The following is a 24,279-nucleotide window of genomic DNA, read 5'->3' as shown; positions in this document are numbered from 1 at the left end:
AATGGGAAATTTTCATTTGACATTCAATGCACGAGTAAACACATTACAAAATATATTTAATGATGAAATGTATAGTATAGGATATGCAATTAATGATGGTAATCAATATTCATTTTATGTTTTGAAGTAAACATCGTGAAGGTGTTGTCCATTTCTCCATACACATTCTGACAGCCTGTTGTGGAAATTCTGCATCGCTCGACGTAACATGTCAAGAGGAATGCCAGCGATTTCCACTTCAATCCTAACTTTTTAGTTCAGCAATGGTTGCAGGACGTGTGCAGTACACTTGGCTTTTTAGATGAACCCACAGAAAAAAATCACAAACAGTGAGATCTGGGGATCTTGGAAGCCATGGAATGTCACCGTTGTGTGAAATGAAGTGCCTACCAAACAATCGTCGAATAGCTGCCATCAATTGTCGGGCAGTATGCGAAGTGGCTCCACCTGGGGACTTCTTTTTTTAAGGCTGAACCCGTTTCTTTGAAATTACGCACCCGTGTTGTAATCGCATGAGCAGATGGGACACGATCATGACGTCCTAACTGGCAATGACACTGAAATTTCCTTTGCAGAGCAGTCACACTATCGCCATTCTTATAAAAGGCTTTCAAATTATAACTAATGGCAAGTGGTTCTAAACGAGGTCACATTGGTCCCAAACAACTGCTGACGCCCCAGGGTCACCAACACCTATTTCCAAAACTTATCGTTTCCCTGCACCACCTTGTATTATGTTTTGTTAAAATATTGTGACGTGCGCTGTTGGGGGGCAGAAAGTGTTTAATGAATGCTGTAAGCCATTGGACTGGGTGAAGGGCTTCTGTTCTGCGAGGGCGGACACGTCTAATAGGAGATGAGTGACAGGAGAAAAAGGAAGGTGCGGCGGAAGGAAGTTTTGAGTAGAGTCAGGAGACAATAAGCAGGAGTGTTTACGTTATAGAGAAAAAAGGAACATGAGTGGCAGGAGATAAAGTGATTGGTAGGGAAAGCTTTCTGTTATTGTTTTGGAGATGTGCTCCGTAACCCAGATAACGGAGTGTAAGACAGGGCAGTGTTTATTACAGAACGAAGATTCCAAGTAAAATGCAGAAAACTCCAGTACTTTTGAGTTGTGTTTGCTTATTATGCTGGTTGTTACAATGTTATATTAATTAATTCATTTTGTTAATACTATATTATATTTTGTTTTGTAAATAAATGACTATTCACTAATCTACAGTATATCATTTTTAAAGCAGCTGTTCTGTTATCCATCTTTACTCTTATCCGTCATGGCCTCGGTCCTAACCCCTGATGGATAATCGAGGTTTTACCGTACCAAATTGACTACAACATGGGAGAATTTGGAGAAACAGGAAATTAACTTTTATTGGATTTAGCATTTAAATTGCTTAATGAGGCGGACACACATTGCATTAGTTCAATTGAGCTCAAAATGTTTAACTGCTGATTTTCACTTGTACTCATTATCTGACATTTCTTGTTTCAGTGTCTAACAAGACTTGTCCAGCATTGAAGGATTCCACTCGTCCTGAGGCTGCTTTTCATAGTGAAGCTTTTCCCGATGTTCGTCACCAACCGCACTAAGATTAGCAGGAAAGAAGTCCAAGTGTGAATGCTGACAGTAAGTCTTTAACCACATGTTGCACTTCATGGTTTTGTACGCTTGAAGCGTGTTGTCAACCAGCTGGGCGTAGTCCGGTGCTCTGTAGTTGCCAAGAAAATTCTCAACAACATCCTTGAATGCCTTCCATTTGATTTCCTCCAGACTCTACTAGCAGAACTTCAAACCGCTTGTGATGCGACCCATTTGTGCAACAATAAAAATGCCTTCCTTAATCTTAGGATCAGTTATTCATGGAAACATCTGTCTCAAATATTGGAATTCTTCAACTTCCTTATTCATCATTTTCAAAAAAAATTTCATTGTTACAAATTTTATATGAAGATAGTGCAAAAGTATCTTTGTTGGGTCGACAAGTGGTTTATGTGTCCCACTTTTCTGTTTACGGAGCGACCAGTTGTTTTTAATGTAACGTGACTCTCAGTACTTGGTACAGCTGAGCTGCATTCCCAGTAGCACTGCCACTACTTCTAGATCATCACAGATGTTACAATTGTGGTTATATATCCATTCAGTTTCTTAACCCACTTATCCAGGACAGGATTGCAGGGCAAAGGAAATCACAAAAATAAGTGACTGGAATAACATGGTACGTGATAGTACAGAGGCAGTTTTTGTGACCAGAAGGTGAAAATCCATAAGATACAACCAACAGTGTTTAGGAAAAGAAACCTTCATTGTCAAGTGTAATCACACTAGAAATAAGGATACAGCCTTACAGAACCGGCCTTTAATTGGGAGCTAATGCCTCAGGGGTGCAGTGACACCATGTACCTCTAGGAGGTACATTATTTTGGTAGCCTCAGAGAAAATTTTGGGCAACCTCTGATCAAAAAGACAATGTCAAGTTTGGTCTGAACTGAACCTGAGATTCAGTTTAAAGTCACTTGATAGTCAGGGGCCTAATGAATATGAAGTGCAGAAGAAAGTGGTGAGCAAAACCGGAAATGACGAGAGAGAAGTCAGGATCAGAGAGATGTGGAGTGTTATTTGGTACTTTGGAGGTCGGCATGTGGACATGCCACCACATGAGATAGACAGTGCAGGATCTATGAATTTAGCACTTGGTTTTTCTTCCTCACAGTAGTTAACTGATTTTGCCTCCTTGGAACTATCACCAGTATTTAGGCCCTCACAATACAAAATGATCTTTAAAGGCTCTTAATAGTAATGATAACAGGTCGGCAATGGAAGAGAAAAAAGCGAAACTCCAGTTCACCAGGAACCTAAAACTTCTAACATCCATGCCTAGGCATTCTACAATGTACTACAGCATTTGGAGAGATTTATGATTTTTTGGGAAAGAAACAGTATGTCTGCTCTGTGTTCATGCAAGGCAATGACACGTCAGACAACTTTTCCAGCGATTTTCAGTCGTAAACTTTATTTCCATAATCTTAGGGAGTCAAAGGCTGTCGCAGTGCTCCTGTGAATCCATTCGTCTACACTGATATACCCAGCGACTCACCCCTCAAACAGGTTGATTTTGTCTTTAGTCATAGGGACGGGTCGGTGTGCATGAAAGATGACAACCAATGAATGCTAATCTAGAACTGCAATGCATAGAATACAGAGATGAGCAATAAGGAATTGTGGGTGTTTTGGATCTCACAAACAGAACAGAAACTTGTCTGCCTAAATGGGGGGGGGGGTTGTTTGGGGGTGAGCAAATTGTGGCCAAAATCCTTGTACTTCCATCAGGCTGCACGCTATTGGCTTTCAGAAAAAGGGGTGCGCAAACCTGTGCTTTAAAGTTGCCATGCAGTTACGTAATTTCACATGCCCACCAATTTTCTGTGACGTAAACTGATAGGGTCCAGGTGATGACATCAGCAACTGCCACCAGCAAGTCTGACATTGGTTTTATCAAGTTAATAAACTATAGCCACTTTACCTGTCTTTAGTTTTTAAAAGACCAATTGAGAAAAACATCAACTCGCATATTAAAAAAAAAAGTGCATTGTCTCTTTAAAGTGAGGGAAAGGAATATTTAAAAAAATCCAACAGAGAAGCCTTTAAATGTAATGCAAAATAATGTAAAGAGATAAAGCGTAGAGCAATCACGATTAAATAAAATAAAAAAATAACACAGTCATAAACAATGCTAAACTAATCAACCTGGAGTGCACATCTAATGAACAAATTTAATATAATTACCTTCAATAACAGGGTCCATTTTAAAAATGTTTTTATGAAAACATCTGACTTCAACGTTTGATGTTGGTAAAGGTGTTTTGTGTATTGAACAGTGTATTTACAGAAAATAGGTTCATACAGAAGATCGAAACTGCAAGTAAAATTTCAGGCTGTAAGCCTTCTCTCTGTGTGCTTTTGGGTAATTCTTTATAGGTCACTGATAATTTAAGAAAACACGAAAGGAAAGTGACTCATGAAACTTCAAAGTGAATTATGGCCAATTTTCACCTATCCTCTTGATCTCTAAACTACCCTTAATGAGCCCGAGCAATAAAGAAGATAGGCATAAATTATAGGGTAATCAGCTCTATTGGAGACAACTTCATCAAAAAGATAATGAAGAGAAATGTCACAAACGCAGACATCAACTTACGGGCCTTCTTTGGGCCTTCCGGTGTCACATCTCCACCTTCAGGCAATTAACAGCCACACACATGTACTGTATGTCTGCTTCTGCTCTAGTGCCAACAAGCATGTACACACACACACACACACGCACACACACACATTTTACAGCCAAAGGTTGTGCCTAAATGCTGTATGCATGCTTGACGAGATTACATTAGAAATTGCGTTAATGTCTGTGCGGATATGACAATTCCCACTAAGAACCCCAAGTAAGAAACTGGAGTGTGTTGAAGCTGGCCCGGACACAGACAGGTAGATATGTTTAAAGCACCACAACATGTTTATTTACAATATTAATATTTACAAAAGTGACACACACAACCCCAAAACTCCCCCAAAGTCCAGGCCTTCTCAATAATGCCTCTCTCTCTCAGGTCCGCCTCCACTCCTCTCCTCCAAGACTTTAGTCTCTTGTCCTCCCGACTCCAGCCATCGAATAGAGGGAGGCGGCCCCTTTTATACACACCCGGATGTGCTCCAGGTGCCCCCTTGATTAGCTTCTGCTGGCACTCCCTAGTGTGGCGGAAGTACCGGCTGCGCACCCAGAAGCACTCTGGGTGTCCCTGGTCTTCTTCCCCCCAGCACTTCCGGGTGTGTCAGAAGTGCTGAGGGCCAGGGCTCCTCAGGCATTCGGGTGCCCCCTGGCAGTGACAACGGGCCCCTATAGGGTTGAGCTTCCAAGCTCAGGTCCCGTGGTCCCCAAAGCCACCAGGGCGGCCACCCTCTTGTGGTCCGCGTAAGCCCTCCTCCGGTTCTCCTGGGCGTCCTGGCTTGGTACCACCCCCAGCCCCTCCCCACAAGTGTTAGGGATATGAAGGAGCTACTGAACTAAAATAAAAGGAAGAAACCCAGTGGGTGGAGCCAGCTGTCAAACTGTATAGTGTCTTTCAACATTTGTCTGCCTATACACACAGGCAAAAAGGACATTTCTTTTTTATGTATTTCCTTATACAGTGCATCTGGAAAGTATTCACAACGCATCACTTTTTCCACATTTTGTTATGTTACAGCCTTATTCCAAAATTCATTCATGGATTAAATTCATTTTTTTCCTCAGAATTCTACACACAACACCCCAAAATGAAAACGTGAAAAAAGTTTACTTGATAATTTATTAAATTTATTAAAAATAAAAAAACTGAGAAATCCCATGTCCATAAGTATTCACAGCCTTTGCTCAATACTTTGTCGATGCACCTTTGGCAGCAATTCCGGCCTCAAGTCTTTTTGAATATGATGCCACAAGCTTGGCACACCTATCCTTGGCCAGTTTCGCCCATTCCTCTTACCAGCACCTCTCAAGCTCCATCAGGTTGGATGGGAAGCGTCGGTGCACAGCCATTTTAAGATCTCTCCAGAGATATTCAATCAGATTCAAGTCAGGGCTCTGGTTGGGCCACTCAAGGACATTCACAGAGTTGTCCTGAAGCCACTCCTTTGATATCTTGGCTGTGTGCTTAGCGTCGTTATCCTGCTGAAAGATGAACCGTCGCCCCAGTCTGAGGTCAAGAGCGCTCTGGAGCAGGTTTTCATCCCGGATGTCTCTGTACATTGCTGCAGTCATCTTTCCCTTTATCCTGACTAGTCTCCCAGTCCCTGCCGCTGAAAAACATCCCCACAGCATGATGCTGCCACCACCATGCTTCACTGTAGGGATGGTATTGGCCTGGTGATGAGCGGTGCCTGATTTCCTCCAAACATGACACCTGGCATTCACACCAAAGAGTTCAATCTTTGTCTCATCAGACCAGAGAATTTTCTTTCTCATGGTCTGAGAGTCCTTCAGGTGCCTTTTGGCAAACTCCAGGCAGGCTGCCATGTGCCTTTTACTAAGGAGTGGCTTCCGTCTGGCCACTCTAACATACAGGCCTGATTGGTGGATTGCTGCAGAGATGGTTGTCCTTCTGGAAGGTTCTCCTCTCTCCACAGAGGACCTCTGGAGCTCTGACAGAGTGACCATCGGGTTCTTGGTCACCTCCCTGACTAAGGCCCTTCTCCCCCAATCGCTCAGTTTAGATGGCCGGCCAGCTCTAGGAAGAGTCCTGGTGGTTTCGAACTTCTTCCACTTACGGATGATGAAGGCCACTGTGCTCATTGGGACCTTCAAAGCAGCAGAAATTTTTCTGTAACCTTCTCCAGATTTGTGCCTCAAGACAATCCTGTCTCGGAGGTCTACAGACAATTCCTTTGACTTCATGCTTGGTTTGTGCTCTGACATGAACTGTCAACTGTGGGACCTTCTATAGACAGGTGTGTGCCTTTCCAAATCATGTCCAGTCAACTGAATTTACCACAAGGTGGACTCCAATGAAGCTGCAGAAACATCTCAAGGATGATCAGGGGAAACAGGATGCACCTGAGCTCAATTTTGAGCTTCATGGAAAAGGCTGTGAATACTTATGTACATGTGCTTTCTCAATTTTTTTATTTTTAATAAATTTGCAAAAACCTCAAGTAAACGTTTTTCACGTTGTCATTATGGGGTGTTGTGTGTAGAATTCTGAGGAAAAAAATGAATTTAATCCATTTTGGAATAAGGCTGTAACATAACAAAATGTGGAAAAAGTGATGCGCTGGGAATACTTTCCGGATGCACTGTATGTCAGTCATTGTCAATATTATTTTTACAGTATGGCTATAGTGGTGATCTTGCACTTAACTGAGGGTTGTCCAACTCTGATCCTGGCGGGCTGCAGATTTTCCATCCTGCCACTTTCCTCGTTAGTGACCAATTACTGCTGTTAATTGATTTTGTTTCCCTTCATTTTAATTGCCTTGTTTATTAAGACTCTGTCCTCTAATTTGCTTCTTTTTTCCTTAAACAGCATCCAAACATTAAAAAGATATGAAGTGAACAAACAGAAGACCAGCTAAGTCGAGGCCTTAAACTCCAACTAGTTTCACTCTAACCATTTTCTTCATTAGAAGCCGTAATTCAATTTCAAATAACTGTTGATGTTATTTCTTTGTAAAGGCACCGTCAAAATGTTTTGTTGATCTAAGCAGATCAATATTACTGGAACCTTCACCTTTCTTTATTTTCAGAATAGCTGTGCTACCCATCTAGGATGGGTTGAAATCTAAATAATCTACATAGTCCTCAGTGTTAACTTTTACAGTGTACCATCTATTACAATGTATTTTCCAATGCATGCAATAAGAAAATGCATTGCATTTTTCATTCCAACTGATGGCGCATCAAACATTTGTAATAATGAAATGCAACATCTTTGACAAAGACAGAGACATAACAACCGGATGGACAAACAGATGCACAGAAATAGAAATAGGCAGTTGGATGTATTCAGCATTAACATTTGCAGTGCAGTGTGTCCGTCCATTTGCTATGTTTCTGTTAACATGCCATTTGTTGCAGGATTAGTAAAATCAGTGCTAATGTTTGTGATGCGCCATCTGTTGGATAACAGAGACCGTAACATCTGGATGGACACACAGACACTTGTTCTTTTATTAAGGTGAATATTGCATGATGGACATGGGTCATGTGTTGGCTCGTTTTGTATCTCTTTATTGTCTGTTGAACTAAGGTGTTGTACCATGTTAGCCATTGTGAATGTAGAGAAAAGCCAAGCAAAATGACACCTTTTATTGGCTAACTAAAAAGATTACAATATGCAAGCTTTCGAGGCAACTCAGGCCCCTTCTTCAGGCAAGATGTAATTGTCTGTTGATTAAGGAACAAAAGAAATAATTGAGGGGTCTGAGTCCTAAATAGCAAGTCAATCAAAATTAACACAAAAGAAGTCAATTAGCAGCAAAAACTGGTTAATCATTAAGAAATCCTGCAGCCCTCCAGAATCGGAGTTGGATATCCCAGAATTAGGTAAGACAGTCATGCACCGATTGACGGCCAACCGAGCCGAAGTGATTTGTACTTACGGCTGAGGGCCACAGAAAAACAACAGAGATATAATCTTTTACAAATTGCCCAAACCAGTTATAGTAACGCAATCTTTTGTTATTCTTCTTCTTCTTATTTCACAGGGTCTCATATGTTTTCTGACTTCTGGAGAGCCCTTTTTAAGGTTTGTTTTCATTGGCACTGTTCTACGTGGCTAATTCTCATGCGTTTGGCCCACACCATATTTTTAAATTCTCATTGAAGACCCAGCAGCAATGACGACAACTTACAACCCACCGGCAGCAAACCGAGTCACAACCCAGTAGTTGAGAGACACTGGCTTAGGTGACCCACTTGTGAACCAACATTGGTAACCCATGACCCACCAGAGGTGTGATCAAGTGGTTGAGAGACATCGTTTTACTGCTGTTTATGTATTGTCCCAATATTAATTTATTTGCACATTTATTTAAAATAGTCCAACATATTCCTTCACAGACACCAGAATATATTAGATTATTAAAATGGTACATCAGAAAATACATATAATAATACCAAAGTGAGAGTTTCATAATTATGACAGTTATGAATTCTGATGGTATGTTTTCAGGGCCAACACGTCAGAACTGGGAGAAAGAAAAATGGAATAATCAGTGTGAACACAAAAGCAAACCTGACAGCACAGCCATTGACATGCAGCAAGAGCGAGTGTCTGCTGTCTTATTAAACATGCTGATCTTTTCCTAGCCTTCATCTTCTTGTGTATACAGAAGTAGCAAACCCTTCAATTAGCAGTGAGAGGCCATCAGAGCCGTTAATGTATTATGGTGGATTGTTTAAAGGAGAGCTCAGCCTGGGAAACAACAGCCATTTCCGAAAGCAAACCTAACATCCTTGTTCACGTCAAGGCTCTTTAGTCAGGTGAACTAAAAGCCTTGTGTCTTTGAAAGTCCCATCCATGTTTTATCATTTTGCCCATTTTCTTAATATTGAACAAGGCAATTTCATTGCATGCTGTGGGGTTGGAAGACTTTACAAAGTCACTGAAAGCAAATAAGAAGAGATTTTTACACTTAAGCATATAACAAGAGTGATTTGACGTAGGTGCTGGCACTGTTATATGGCTTAAAACACCACTTCTGGAGGCATTAGAAAAATAAAATGTAAAGCAAGGTTTATCAAAAGCAGGCAAAAAAGGAGGATACCATCTTCAACCTGGACAAATGAACACGGGAAAAGAAATGAAACCTAATAATAAGCCAACTACAAGTGGAACTCGACGAGGTATACAATCTTCTGATGTGCTAAAAAATGTAGAATATACGCGGGACGTTCAAAAAGTTTCTGCACTTTTATATTTTCGTTGGAAATGGTGAACGCGGGAGGAGGAGTAATTCATCGTGTCTGAGAGTGTCATGTGACTGGGAAAATTGCACCGCAAAGGAAGGTGACTACGTAGAAAAATGATGTAAGTTGTTTTTGAAATTCTTAATAAATAGAGTTAAAAAAATGGTGAAACTTTCTGAACATCCCTTGTAATAAGCAAATTCTGGTTAAAAACACAAAATAAAGTAAATCCGGTGTCACTGCCCATCAATTCTCTGAGTCCCTTCACAAGAGAAGGAGTTACGAATAGGGAGGAATTATTTAGGTCCAAATAAAGTAAAACAATGTACTGTGAAATGTGACAATAAACAAAAACACAGTGATATGTGAGCATTAGTAACTAAATGTGTCATGAAATATGTTTTTGTTGATTTTTTCTTTATATATTTATTTAATTATTTGTTCACTTATTTATTTCAATGACACTGCTTGCAATATGAAATATGCAGTGAAATGAAAACTTGTCATTTTCAGTCATCGACGTTGAGGGAGTGGGCTCTATAAAGTACTGTGTTTTGATTGGTAAATCGCTGGTAGAGTGGGCACAACCCTCCTGTATATTTATAGGCAGAGCTCACATATCAGATGCACACTCTTGAGTGGATGATGAATTCATGGCTTCTTTAAAGTGCAGCAATCCAGGCTAACTTTTTCTTGTACTGTATTAGTCTTCACCAGACCCTTCAACAGGAATGGGATACCACCTGACATGAGCAGTTTTAGAGGCTCACTCTATCCGTGTGGCTAAGGTATCGAGCACTTAGTGGTCACACAAGATGGTTTAATGGGCTACAAGATGACTACTACTGTTCATGCTCACAGCTGGTGTTGTTTTCTTGTTGTTGTGAGGTTATGTTCTCTTCTTATTCTCTTGTGTTTACAGTTATAGAAACTTACAGCAGGCCCAACAATAATTATTGCGTATATAAAGAGAAGCAGGAATTGCACAGAGTATACTGAGACCTAGAATATGAAGATATGTTCCCCCAAGAGTGGACCAAAATGTTACTACTTACTTTAAGGCGGTCTTTTGGCAAAGCCACTGCACCTTGCTTGATAACCTCCTGAACACGTTCCACGGATAGGTCTGTCCCAGCCTGCTCAAGTCGGGTGCTGAAAAAGCCAATCACCTGCAAGAAACAAGCAACAACTTTTCAGGAGCAGCACTTGACATGGCTACTTTGGCATGTGCTATGAGGAGAGTGATGATTTTAGGGATATTACAAGAACCGGAATTTCAATACTAAGTTGATAGCAAAACGTAAAGGTACATGACTTTTTATACTATCAGTAGTGTATACAGTATATATATTTCAACCATTCTATGATCTGCTTCTCGCAACTGAAAGAGGGCACCGTGGCGGATGTTAACCGACTTGCTGACCAACCACAAGCGTTACCTGGTAGGTAACCACCCATACAATCAGATTGTGACTCAGACTACGAATGCCGTGAATATATTATATATTCAAAATATTCCCTTTTTTTTCTGCTTTATAGCCTTAAATGAAAACACACAAACCATTATTTTTTCCAGCTTTATTTACTCAATGCAATCTATAACATCCAAGTGAAAGATATCACAGCTACAGTTCAGAAGAATGATAAAAAATCAAAAACAAGAAATACTGAGATGAATAAAGGATCACCCCCCCCCCCCCAAACTCAATCAGCTGTTCCTGGAGCATTCATTCCCTTGCTTGGTAGTGCAACTGACAGCACACAACTGACTATTGGGTGGCAAGCCACTTTCAAAAGATCTCAGGGATAGTGTTGTGGACAGACATAAGGCAGGAGATGGAGACAAAAAAATCTCAAAGGCTTTATCAATCTCAAGGAGCTCAGTAAAGTCCATAATAAAGAAGTGGCAACTGTTTGGTACTACTAGGACCCTCCCTGGATCCGGTCGCCCCTCCAAACTGGATGGAAGAGCAAGGAGGAAACTGGTTAGACCGGCTACCAAGAGGCCAATGGACACTTTGAAGGAGTTACAGGATTTTATGGCAAAGAGTGGTCATTGTGTGCATGTGACAACAATTTCACAAGCGCTCCACAATGGTGGCTTGTTCGGGAGGGTCGCACTTCTCAAGAAAGGCCACATTAAGGCTTGTTTGAGCTTTGCCAGAATGCACCTTGAAGATTCTGATGCCAAGTGGAAAAAGGTCTTATGGTCAGATGAGACCAAACTCGAACTATTTGGCCTCAATACCAAATGGTACACCAATGCAGCTCACCATCCACAACACACCATACCTACAGCAAAGCATGGAAGGGGCAGCATCCTGTTGTTGGGGGGTTTCTCTGCCGCATAGCCTGTGGCTCTCGTTAGAGTAGAAGGAAAAATGGATGGGGCAAAATACTGTCAAATTCTTGAGGAAAACCTGCTACCCTCTGCCAAAAAGTTGAAGATGGGCAGAATGTTCACCTTTCGACACGACAACGACCCGAAGCACACAGCAAAATTGACCACACAGTGGCTGAAGGAGAAAAAAGTGAATGTCCTGGTGTGGCCAGTCAGAGCTCAGACCAAATCCCATTGAAAATCTGTGGAAAGATTTGAAGATAGCAGACCACCAACGCTCATCATCCAATTTGACCGAACTTGAACAGTTAAACTGTAAAGAAGAGTGGGGGGCATAGCTGACAGAGAAGAATCCCAACAGACTCAAGGCTGCCATTAAAGCAAAAGGGGGGTCAACAAAATATTGACATTGGGAGGGGGGATCCTTTATTAAGCTCAGTATTTCTTGTTTTTTATTTTTTTTAAATTCTTCTGAACTGTAGCTGTGATATCCATCACTTGGATATTAGAGACTGCATTGAGTAAGGAGCTAGGAAGAAATATTGGTTTGTGTGTCTTCATTTAAGGTTGTAAAGCAAAAAAAATGGGACTATTTCTTTTCTATACCCACTGTATATATATATATATATATATATATATATATATATATATGGTTGAAAATAGTTTACTGTCAAATAAATGCAAAGAGTACACGACACGTGTTTCGCCCTCATTCTGGGCTCATCAGGTGTACACACTCCACTGCACTCCCTCTCGGGAATCGAACCTTGGACGTCAGCGTCAGAGACGATGCCCCTAACGTTGCGCCACGGCGTGTGGTTCGTTTATTTGACAGCATGTAGATCGGGGTAATTACATTCACAGCATTCGTAGTCTGTGTCACAATCTGATTGTATGTGAGATTGCTGGCCAACCACAAGTGTTACCTGGTAGGTAACCACCCATACAATCAGATTGTGACACAGACTACGAATGCCATGAATATATATATATATATATATATATATATATATATATATATATATATATATATATATACACATATACTATAATAATATATTAATATATATATTATTATATATATATATATATGTGTGTATATAAATTATATATATATATATATATAGAAGTGTTTGTGCAATACTACCCTGCAGCTCATAATTCTCTCTCTTCAGTGCTGTAGGCTTACCTTCTCCCCCAGTTAGTTGTTAAAAGAAAAGTGAAAAAAGTGTTCGATGTATCACACATTTTTGAATAGTAATCCAAATAAAAATTTCGACATTTTTAACCTCTCAGGGCGGTGGGGAGCTTGTACATAAACAACGTTTTTAAAACCAGATACACTGAGCCCTGCTTCTAGCCAAACAAGTCTAAATCTTAAAGACAGGCATATAATTTAATTGAAGGTCCTCTAAGTATTGGGTGGAGGACTGCTCTTGTGATAGTGAAAAGTCAACCTAAACAGGGTTTTAGGGGCTGTACTGCTTGGTATGAAAATTCAATATAATTAGATGATTTCTTTCAAGTAAACATCTCCGTATGGACTACAGTTGGAGTCATTAAGGATCAGGCCTCTTGGCACTCAAGTCAGTCTATCATTTACTGACACGCCCCCACCTCCAGGGCTGAAACGCTTTCTAATGTGTTCCTTCCAGTGTACGTGCTTAATGAAGTAAAGAGGAAGCTTTTACCACTTTATGATACTCCGAGTGTGATAGATAAGTGGAGCCAAGAATGGTTAGCCAAATGTTTACCTACTTGTTTTACATTTCTCTATATACAGTGCTGGCCTTCTACAATAATATAAAGCAAGAATAAGAAAAACGCACTGGCAGGTCATGTTCAGATTTAACATCTTCCAAAATCTTTATAAATAGGACAGGGAACTTCACTTTGTATCAGTTTTACATGTGCTTTAGCGTACTGTACTTTGCACTAAACTACCTGCCCTCAAACCATAATGATGCACTGGTATCCAATAAAGGTAATACCATCTTATTTACTGAATAATAATTTTATATCCTGCTGAACATCTCAAGCGACTGGTTCTGTACTAAAGCTGCAAATGTTCTAAAGTGTGACCATCAATTTATGGAACCTTCTTAATACAGTTTAGTGTGGGACAGACGCTAGAGCCTAATCCTAGCGGCATCAGGTGCAAGGCAGGAACCCACCTTGGACAGGGTGTCAGTTCACTACATGGTGACATGCTTACAGTGGAAGTATTCACATTTTGTTCTTATATAACATTGAATCACAATGGATTTAATTTGGCTATTTTGACACTGATCTACAAAAAAATGATTATTTGATGTCAAAGTAAAAGTAAAAGCAGATCTATACAAAGTGGTCTACAATCATTACAAATATACAAGACAACATTATTGATCACACAAGTATTCAATAAAATTCAATATAATTAGATGATTTCTTTCAAGTAGATGTCTCCCTGTGGACTACAGTTGGAGCCATTAAGGGTCAGGCCTCTTGGCACTCACGTCAGTCTATCATTTACTTCAAGTCAGTATTTAGTAGATGCACCTGTAGCAGCCATGAGAGCCTTATGTCTGTGTGCACACGATTCTCTTTCTCTCACTCTTGCACATCTGCCATTTTTTCCCCATTCTTCTATTTCACAAAACTGCTCAAGCTCTTTCATGGTGATCGTGAATGAACAGGCTTTATCAAATCAAGCCGGAAATTCTCAATTGGGCAGAGATCTGGACTATGACTTGGCCACACCAGGTCATTCACATTGGTGTGTTGAAGCCATTCCTGTGTAGCTTTGGCTTTATGTTTGAGGTCGTCATGTAGCGGGGCCACATAGCGGGTTTTATTTAAATGTAAGTATGTCCTGTTGAGTGATTGTTAAATGTGGATAACAACACTGGGTGCACCGACTCCTGTTTGTAAATTGGGGTTGGTGCCTTTAAACGGGTTTGCATTGATGTGGAGGGGCTTGTAAGATTGGTAGCTTGTGGTTTGTATGCACTGTATTGATTATGCACTGTATTGATAATTGGTCTTTTAAAAACTAAAGACAGGTAAAGTGGCTATAGTTTATTAACTTGATAAAACCAATGTCAGACTTGTTGGTGGCAGTTGCTGATATCATCACCTGGACCCTATCAGTTTATGTCACGGAAAATTGGTGGACATGTGAAATTACGTAACTGCATTGCAACTTTAAAGCACAGGTTTGCGCACCCCTTTTTCTGACAGCCAATAGCGTGCAGCCTGATGGAAGTGCAAGGATTTTGGCCACAATTTGTTCACCCCCTTTCCCCCCACCCCCCCATTTAGGCAGACAAGTTTCTGTTCAGTTTGTGAGATCCAAAACACCCACAATTCCTTATTGCTCATCTCTGTATTCTATGCATTGCAATTGTAGATGAGCATTCATTGGTTGTCATCTTTCATGCACACCGCCCCGTCCCTATGACTAAAGACAAAATCAACCTGTTTGAGGGACGAGTCGAGGGTAGTTGGAGTGAGTCGCTGGGTATATCAGTGTAGACATCATCTGCAGCAGCTCCTAAACCTTTCAGTTACTGGACATTTGTAGCGGAGAAGGATGGTGTTCGGCCACCAGATTTAAGGACGGTGGTGGGTTCTTTTTCCTCCCAATCCAGTCCATCGATGCTCTTGAATAAGAGGTGGGTCTCCGAACACTATTCTTCTGTACTCCGGTGGTAGGACAGTATTTCACTATGCATGTTCCGGGAAGCAGTTTATTAAATAGGAGCGTTCCGCACTCCTTTCCCTCATTTAACCATGGTTTCCATTTCCAGAATCACTTCCATCACTTACACTAAGGACTTTTTTCAGGACTGTAAATATCGTCATGTTGGGGTTTGTTTAGTACTTTTTTGTGTTTGTAAGTAGTTATTCCAGCAAATAAGGAATATTTTATATACAGTATTTGTGTGTATGGACGTTTTCCTAGGTGTTGTTAATATTCGGGTGGCAGGGTGGAAGGAAATACGGTAGGGCTTAGGTGTTGGCCTGATTCTATCCATCCCTCACTTTCGGCTTCCTTGCTACGTAAATCTGCTGGCAACCTCTGTACTCGCTAGAAATCAGGGGTGCGCTACAGCCATCTTGTTTGAACACAAATCTTCTCTGAAGATGCAGGCGTTTGTGCAGCGTGCATCAGGTTTTCCTCCACAGTGCCCCTGTACTTTGATACATTCATTTTAGCCCCACAAGCCTCCTCCTGTTCACAGTACAGCAACTGTCACTAAAAAAGAAATGTGGAAGTCACTAAGCCTTGTGCTGTTGTAGCCAATAATAGAACAATGGACAGTCTGATGATGTGGATAAGGACCTGACACATTTCCTTCTCAAGCACAAGCAACAGAAATTATAATGTATGAAAATTGTGTAAAGTAACACCCTTCTGCTGTCCGATTGTGACGTCGGGCTGTACATTGGTGACTGTTTCAAAAATAATCATATGAAAGACTTGTAACAAATCTGCACCAGTACAGCAGTGGCCACTCTACACGCTTTTCCTACTGTATTTATGCTAACGTTTTGATATCTACACGGTTCTAATACATGTAATAACATTTTTCTTGTTGAAAAAAAAAATACATTTTTGGCTTATATTTCCAGGGGTAAACATTGCTAAGGACGGTTAATGAAGCATGCAGTGTGGCATATTACGGGTTGTCATCTGCTTGTAACTGGACTTAAGTCATTTCAGTTCCCCATTGAGCTGAAATCTGCAGTCAACAGCCCCCTGAAACACTAAAGCGATGGCTGATTTGATTTTTTTTTTTTTTTTTAAACTTAAACTGACGACTCATTTAAGGGTCACCATCCAAGGAGGTTGAGAAACACTGCCTTAAAGTGACTTTCTAGTTAGGGCCACTGGAGCATGGCAATGTATGAAGGGGTTCAAATGCTATTAGTTTAAAATGCTGCTTTTACACCTCACTTGACATAAGTTTGGTCAGACTGTAACGGTCATGTTTAAGTTTTTTTATCCCGTGGTGTGGTGGGTGTAGCAACGCACTGTACCAGTGCATGCTCCCTAACCTCACCTGACCCGATACTAAGATTTTTAATATTTAAAATTGTGTGCTTGTGCTGGAATATAAGATTGTTGTACAAGATGCACCATTTAAGTGAATAAAATTTGTAAACAAGAATGTATAAGAAAAGGCTAACATTATATTTAAAAGGAGTTTAGCAAAGCCGGACCAGGCAGGTGCTTTTTGGCAGCAGAATTCACACTGCTGATAGCAAACAGCTGAGGGCTGAAGGCAGTACAAGCAAACACCCATATATTGTATATGGCTTTTAAAGGCGGTGATCAGCATGAGGTCAAGCGCATACAGAAGGAACTCCGAGTCCAGCTCAAAGCCGCAAAGGAGCAGTACAGGAGAAAGCTAGAGCAGAAGTTGCAGAATAACAGCATGAAGGAAGTGTGGGATGGGATGAAGATCATCACTGGCTGCAGCTCGAAGCAGGGTGCCACCATCGAGAGAGACGTGAAGAGAGCAAACCAAATGAACAACTTCTTTAACAGGTTTGACCCACTCTCACCCACATACCCACTCTCACCTCAGAGTACTGCACCCTCCACACATCCTTCTGCTGATACCAGCATAGGAGAGACATTCCCATCCACAATTACAGCAGCACAGGTGAGCAGAGAGCTGAAGAGACTTCGTGCCAGCAAAACAGCGGGTCCAGATGGAGTATTGCCATGACTGCTGAAGGTCTGTGCGTCAGAGCTGGGGAGTCCCCTACACTGCATCTTCAACCTGAGCCTGGAACAGGGGAGAGTCCTGAGGCTTTGGAAAACATCTTGCATCACCCCAGTCCCAAAGGTATCACGTACTGGTGAGCTGAATGACTTCCGGCCTGTCGCTCTGACGTCACATGTGATGCAAGACCATGGAGAGGCTGCTGCTTCACCACCTGAGGCCACACGTCCAACACGCCCTCGACCCTCTGCAGTTCGCATGCCAGGAGAGGGTGGGAGCGGAGGATGCCATCATCTATATGCTACACCGATCACTCTCCCACTTGGACAGAGGCAGTGGTGCTGTAAGAATTATGTTTCTAGACTTCTCTAGCGCCTTCAACACCATCCAACCTCTGCTCCGTAGGTACAAGCTGACAGAGATGGGAGTAGATTCATACCTGGTGGCATGGACCGTGGACTATCTTACAAACAGACCTCAGTATGTGTGTCTTGGGAACTGCAGGTCTGACATTGTGGTCAGCAACACAAGAGCGCCGCAGGGGACTGTACTGTCTCCGGCCCTGTTCAGCCTATATACATCGGACTTCCAATACAACTCAGAGTCCTGCCACATGCAAAAGTTCGCTGATGACACTGCTATCGTGGGCTGCATCAGGAGTGGGCAGGAGGAGGAGTATAGGAACTTAATCAAGGACTTTATTAAATGGTGCGACTCAAACCACCTACACCTGAATACCAGCAAAACCAAGGAGCTGGTGGTGGATTTTAGGAGGCCCAGACCCCTCATGGACCCCGTGATCATCAGAGGTGACTGTGTGCAGAGGGTGCAGACCTATAAATACCTGGGAGTGCAGCTGGATGATAAATTAGACTGGACTGCCAATACTGATGCTCTGTGTAAGAAAGGACAGAGTCGACTATACTTCCTTAGAAGATTGGCGTCCTTCAACATCTGCAATAAGATGCTGCAGATGTTCTATCAGATGGTTGTGGCGAGCGCCCTCTTCTACGAGGTGGTGTGCTGGGGAGGCAGCATTAAGAAGAAGGATGCCTCACGCCTGGAAAAACTGGTGAGGAAGGCAGGCTCTATTGTAGGCACGGAGCTGGACAGTTTGACATCTGTGGCAGAGCGACGGGCGCTGAGCAGACTCCTGTCAATCATGGAGAATCCACTGCATCCACTGAACAGGATCATCTCCAGACAGAGGAGCAGCTTCAGCGGCAGACTGCTGTCACTGTCCTGCTCCACTGGCAGACTGAGGAGATCGTTCCTCCCCCAAACTATGCGACTCTTCAATTCCACCCGGGTTTGGGTGTGGGGCAAACGTTACCATTATACAAAGTTATTGTTTGATTTTACCTACATTTTTATTACTCTTTAATATAATTTTTTGTATCAGTATGCTGCTGCTGGAGTATGTGAATTTCCCCTTGGGATTAATAAAGAAAGAAAGAAAGAAAGTATCTATCTATCTATCTATCTATCTATCTATCTATCTATCTATCTATCTATCTATCTATCTATCTATCTATCTATCTATCTATCTATCTATCTATCTATCTATCTATCTATCTACCTACTACCAGTTAAAAGTTTTAGAACAGCTCAGTTACAAATGGGCCTTCTGTAGGAAACAACTAAAAGGTGACAACCTACAGATGTTCTGCAGCAGTTAAAAGTAAATGAAGCCTTGCAAGTTGAAGCAAAAATTTTGCACAGGTGTCCTAACTTGTATTGATTACTTAAAATTCTCTCTCTGTCTTAAAGCAGAGTTGGTTACTACACCATCTGAAAGTACCACTTGGACAATATTCCAGTGATAATGTCAAGAAAATGCCAATTAACAAATGAAATGAGACAGAGCTTTATTAGCCTTAGAAGTGTAGGCCTTTCATTTAGAGAGATTGTGCAAAAAAAACAAAAAATCTAATTGTCAGTAAGTGTGGTGTCCTACACAATCCAAAGGTTATTGTAAACTGGAATACTAGGGTGTTGTACCGTGTTAGCCATTATGAATGTAGAGAAAAGCCAAGCAAAATGATCCAACATCACAAACTAATCAGAAAACAAGTTTCTGAGGGTCACAGGTTCTGCAGGGGGGCTGTTCGCACACTGGCCTAGAGGATACGGACGCTCCTCTAAAAAATGCTGAAAGACTACCTTCACATTGCTCCCTTCCTTGCAGCTGCTTTGTCCGGCGGTGCTTCGCATACTTAAAAGCCAAACAGCCCTATTGATTTTTGATAGCTAGATAGATAGCTAGATAGATAGACAGATAGATAGATAACTTTATTAATCCCAAGGGGAAATTCACATACTCCAGCAGCACCTTACTGATACAAAAAACTATGTTAAATTAAAGATTGATAATAATGCAGGTAAAAACAGACAATATTTTTGTATAATGTTAATGTTTAGCCCCCCTGGGTAGAATTGAAGAGTCGCATAGTTTGGGGGAGGAACGATCTTCTCAGTCTGTCAGTGGAGCAGGACGGTGACAGCAGTCTGTCGCTGAAGCTGCTCCTCTGTGTGGAGATGATCCTGTTTAGTGGATGCAGTGGATTCTCCATGATTGACAGGAGTCTGCTCAGTGCCCGTTGCTCTGCCACAGATGTCAAACTGTCCAGCTCCATGCCAACAATAGAGCCTGCCTTCCTCACCAGTTTGTCCAGGCGTGAGGCATCTTTCTTCTTAATGCTGCCTCCCCAGCACACCACCGCGTAGAAGAGGGCGCTCGCCACAACCGTCTAATAGAACATCTGCAGCATCAAGTTTTAGTATTGATACCCGGTAATGGCCCTCAAGAAACAGACAGAAATAAGCATTCTTCCAGAAAATTCTGGTCATTTTGCTTTTTACTACTGAGACTAACGTTTCATGTTTTACAATCACTGTGACCAAAATGGTTTGATTTCATTTTGGCAATTTAGCAAAGATGTGTACAATAGAAGACACATTTGTCTGTGATCAGTTTAGCAAAATGTATTCGTTACCAACTGTCTTCTACTAAATGTTTAGATATATAAAAAAAAAGCACTGGCACAAAATGTAACTAAATTTATCATCTTCTGCTGAAAATCTTAGAGGAAAAAAAAAAAAAAACCTGGCACACAGAATAATGTTCTATTACTTGTAAAGCAGACCATTTGGTGTTCATCAATAATGTCCTCCAGCTCGTGGTGATCTGCGCTGTTTTCCTTCATCGGTGGGTGTAACTTGTATAAACACTGGGTGGAGATCAACGCTTGTGATAGAGAGGAGCCAAAGTAATGAAGGCAGGGTGGAGAACCATAACTAAGTTATAAAAATTACAACCTGTCAAATAAAAAGATGACAGTGTCCACGACTCAATGATAGGTGTGTAGCAATATACAAGAACGCATCTAGGACCTTCGCTCCCTCTGCGTTTTATGTGCTGCACAGCTGGTTTATTTATAAAATTTTGAAGAAAAGAATAAACTATATAATCAAAGAAAAAAAAATCCTCGAAGCTGTTAGATTCCATTGAATGTCACTCTTTACATCCAAGACGTTTTGTATAAAACAAGCTCCTGCACTGGACAGCGTAAGTGGTGGGTCGCAGAAGCCATGAAGTATTTAATGTCTGTTTGTGCACAATGTTGTTATTTTTCAGAAGCCCCTCCAGGTGTCACATATGACACTTCTACTTACTTTGAAAGGAAATGCAAGCACTCAGCAACATGAGGAAAGCACTGAAAAGCTCTTTAGATGCGACTCCAGCTCTTCCCCGCATCTCATTTTAATCTTGAAATGTGCAGTCAAATAAACGTTTATTATATGAAGGGCTTTATTACAATAGTAAAAGTAATGTTAACTTTTCATGTCAAACATAACTAAATGCAAACAGAGAAAAAGATTACGTTAAAAAAAATAAGAATTTAGGCAGTACATCAAAGTTAATGAAAATTAAGCACTTGAATGGTCACTATAATTCTGTATTTTTTTTGCAAAAAGCGCGAAAACTATACAAAATTACAGAAAACGTTAAGGTGGATGAAGTATCACAAATTTTTCTACAATGCAACTTGTGAGGGGCAGTTGTACATTACAGGGCTGATTGTACACCTGCTGGCCTAATTTCTTGGTTAGAAAGAACAGTAGCCACATCAGAACAGTAATTTGAACACCCCTCAGGCTCTGCAGCAAACACTTTAATAGACATATGTGTGTACGCGTGTCAGCAAGAGTCAACAAACAATTAGCGGGTTTAGAATCAAATACTGAACAGAAAGCCCAAACAAGCATGGAGTCTGGGAGCACGGCAGACAGGTCAGGTCAGGTTGGGAAACATGCACTGGTACAGCACGTTGCTGCACCCACCACATGACGAAACAGCTCAGGATCCTGGTTGGCAACCCCCTCCCAGGTAGACATGCGGTCCAGTCCCACCCTCCGGAAATTATCATCTATCTTCCGCAACCAGGTGTTATATGGGTGTCCCCTTGACCAGGTCTAGCCACTTGGGTCCTCAACAATGAGGATTCTGTGAACCGGATCATCTTCTGGGGTATCACGCCACATGGCCGTACTGCCATAACTGACGCTCCCTTGCAATTTATGTAATGTGCCTCATTCGGGAGTCCATGAGCAACTGTTCATTCAGCACAAAGTCAAGCCAGCAGTACCCAAGGATTCTCTGAAGAGACATAGCACTGAAGGACTCCAGTGTTCATCTCAGGTCACTGGATAGTGTCCATGTCTCACAACCATATAGCAAGACAGGAAGCACCAGGACTCTAAAGACTTGGACCTTCGTCTTTTTGCTGAGATATCAGGAGAGCTACACACCCCTTTCTAGCAACCTCATGACATCCCATGCTCTCCCAATCTGTTTACTGACATCGTAGGAAGAGTCACTAGAGACATGAATGTCACTGCTGAGGTAAGTAAACCTCTCGACGAGGTCGACACTCTCTATGCAGACAGACACACCACTGCTGTGCCCAAGAGGTCATTAAAGGCCTGGCTCTTGTTTTTTATCAGGACCCTCGCGAAGCCCAGACACTCAGACTGCTCACTCAGTCTCTCAAGGGCTCTGATCAGAGCCTCAACGACAAATTCAAAATCAGTGAAACAGATGCCCCACGGCAGCTGGACCCCACAACCTTGCCCAACACACAGTCCATACAAGCACTGAACAGAGTAGGAGCAGAACACACCACTGACGAACCCTAGAATCAACTGGGAAAAACGCAGAGGTTCTGCCTCCACTCTGCACAGCACTCACAGTACCAGTGTACAGGCTGGCTATGATATCCAGCAACCTTGAGGGAATCCCGTGAAGTTTCAAGATGTCCCACAGGGCAACTCGACCAATTGAGTCACCATAAAAAAAAACTTCATACAGTTCTGAGACGACAGACAGGACTCCTTTCTGCTCTCCATGGGAGTAGCTCTGCTGCAGCCGCTCACTGGAAGGCTGTTAGCATTATGAAGGGAATGGGAGAAAGCCCTCAGGAGCCCCATCCCCAAAAGAGTCAAAACTGTCAGAGAGCCAACAGGGTCAGGACAATGGGGATCAGAACTGGTGTGGTGCTGAAGTGTCGCCCGCTGCACGGCAGCACTCTGGTCCCAATTTGAGGAGGCCCATCCGGTTAGGTGTGTGGAGCAGTGGACACACGGAACAAAAAATGCTGTGACTACACTTAGATTAAATTAGATCAGATAATGTGAAACAAAAAAAAAAAACATTCAAAGGCCTTGACACACGACATGATTTTTCCAATTGATTCTCAGTCGCAGACTTCATTTATATAATCTTCAGTAGCAAGTTTAGGAAATTTGTAAAAGCTACATCTTTCCTATGAAATGCTTGCCAAAACAAATCATTTCTTTTCTAATGGAAAGAGTTAATAACCACAAATTCTATGTATTGTGGAGGAGAATCAAGGCATGCAGTGCAAAGAGAAAAGTCAGTGAGTCTCATCTCAGTGGACCTAACCCCACCAGCACTACCCTGTTAGACATTCGATTCCCTTCAAAGCTGCTTTCAGCTTCCCACCAATATCTGCAGCACAGGTCAAAGTTTTCCTACCCTCACCTCATCTATGCTTCACGAGTCATCTAATGCTTTGCCAGAGACTCTGAGAGGCCACCCTGAAGTTATACTCTCCCGCTTTATCAAACTCTCCTCACACCACTATAGCTGAAACTTTTCTTTGCCAGGAGCTCTTAGTCAGATCTGGACATGCTCTTGTTAAGACTAAAAAAAGGCATTCATGTTTAACGGGGCATTTTCTCTCAGAGTTGGCATCTACCAACACATTTCTTTGGTAGCTCCCATGATGTTTTTGTTTAGAAGCTGTCTGCATATGTAGGGTCTTTTATTTATTTTACACCGAGCACTCCTACATGAAGTGAATAATGTTAAGTATCTTACAACAGTGGCACATATCAAGGTCAAGGATTTATTAGACAGTAAGCTGACATCAGGTACTTGTATCCAACATGTAAAATGCAGAAGACATGGGCAGGTATACAGTAATCCCACGCTATATCGCGCTTCGACTTTCGCGGCTTCACTCTATCGCAGATTTTATATGTAAGCATATTTAAATATATATTGCGGATTTTTTGCTGGTTCGCGGATTTCTGTGGACAATGGGTCTTTTAATTTCTGGTACATGCTCCCTCAGTTGGTTTGCCCAGTTGATTTCATACAAGGGACGCTATTGGCAGATGGCTGAGAAGCTACCCAACCAGAGCGCGTATTACGTATTAAATAAAACTCCTCAAATATATTGTGAGCACTGGGGCT

At 41.7% G+C, this 24,279-nt stretch overlaps 1 protein-coding gene across 3 annotated transcripts in view; it reads right to left on the bottom strand.

The window, feature by feature from the left end:
* dym (dymeclin) overlaps positions 1–24,279 on the bottom strand; it is a 457,039-nt gene that overhangs the window by 66,705 nt on the left and 366,055 nt on the right. For all 3 annotated transcript variants that reach the window (XM_051929784.1, XM_051929783.1, XM_051929785.1), the window contains one exon: positions 10,496–10,609. In XM_051929784.1, coding sequence (XP_051785744.1) covers positions 10,496–10,609 — 114 coding nt within the window. The remainder of the gene's footprint in view (positions 1–10,495; positions 10,610–24,279) is intronic.

Source organism: Erpetoichthys calabaricus, chromosome 7 (assembly GCF_900747795.2).
Source record: "Erpetoichthys calabaricus chromosome 7, fErpCal1.3, whole genome shotgun sequence".
NCBI classification, from domain to species: Eukaryota; Metazoa; Chordata; class Cladistia; order Polypteriformes; family Polypteridae; genus Erpetoichthys; species Erpetoichthys calabaricus.
This window is presented reverse-complemented; position numbering and strand designations above follow the sequence as displayed.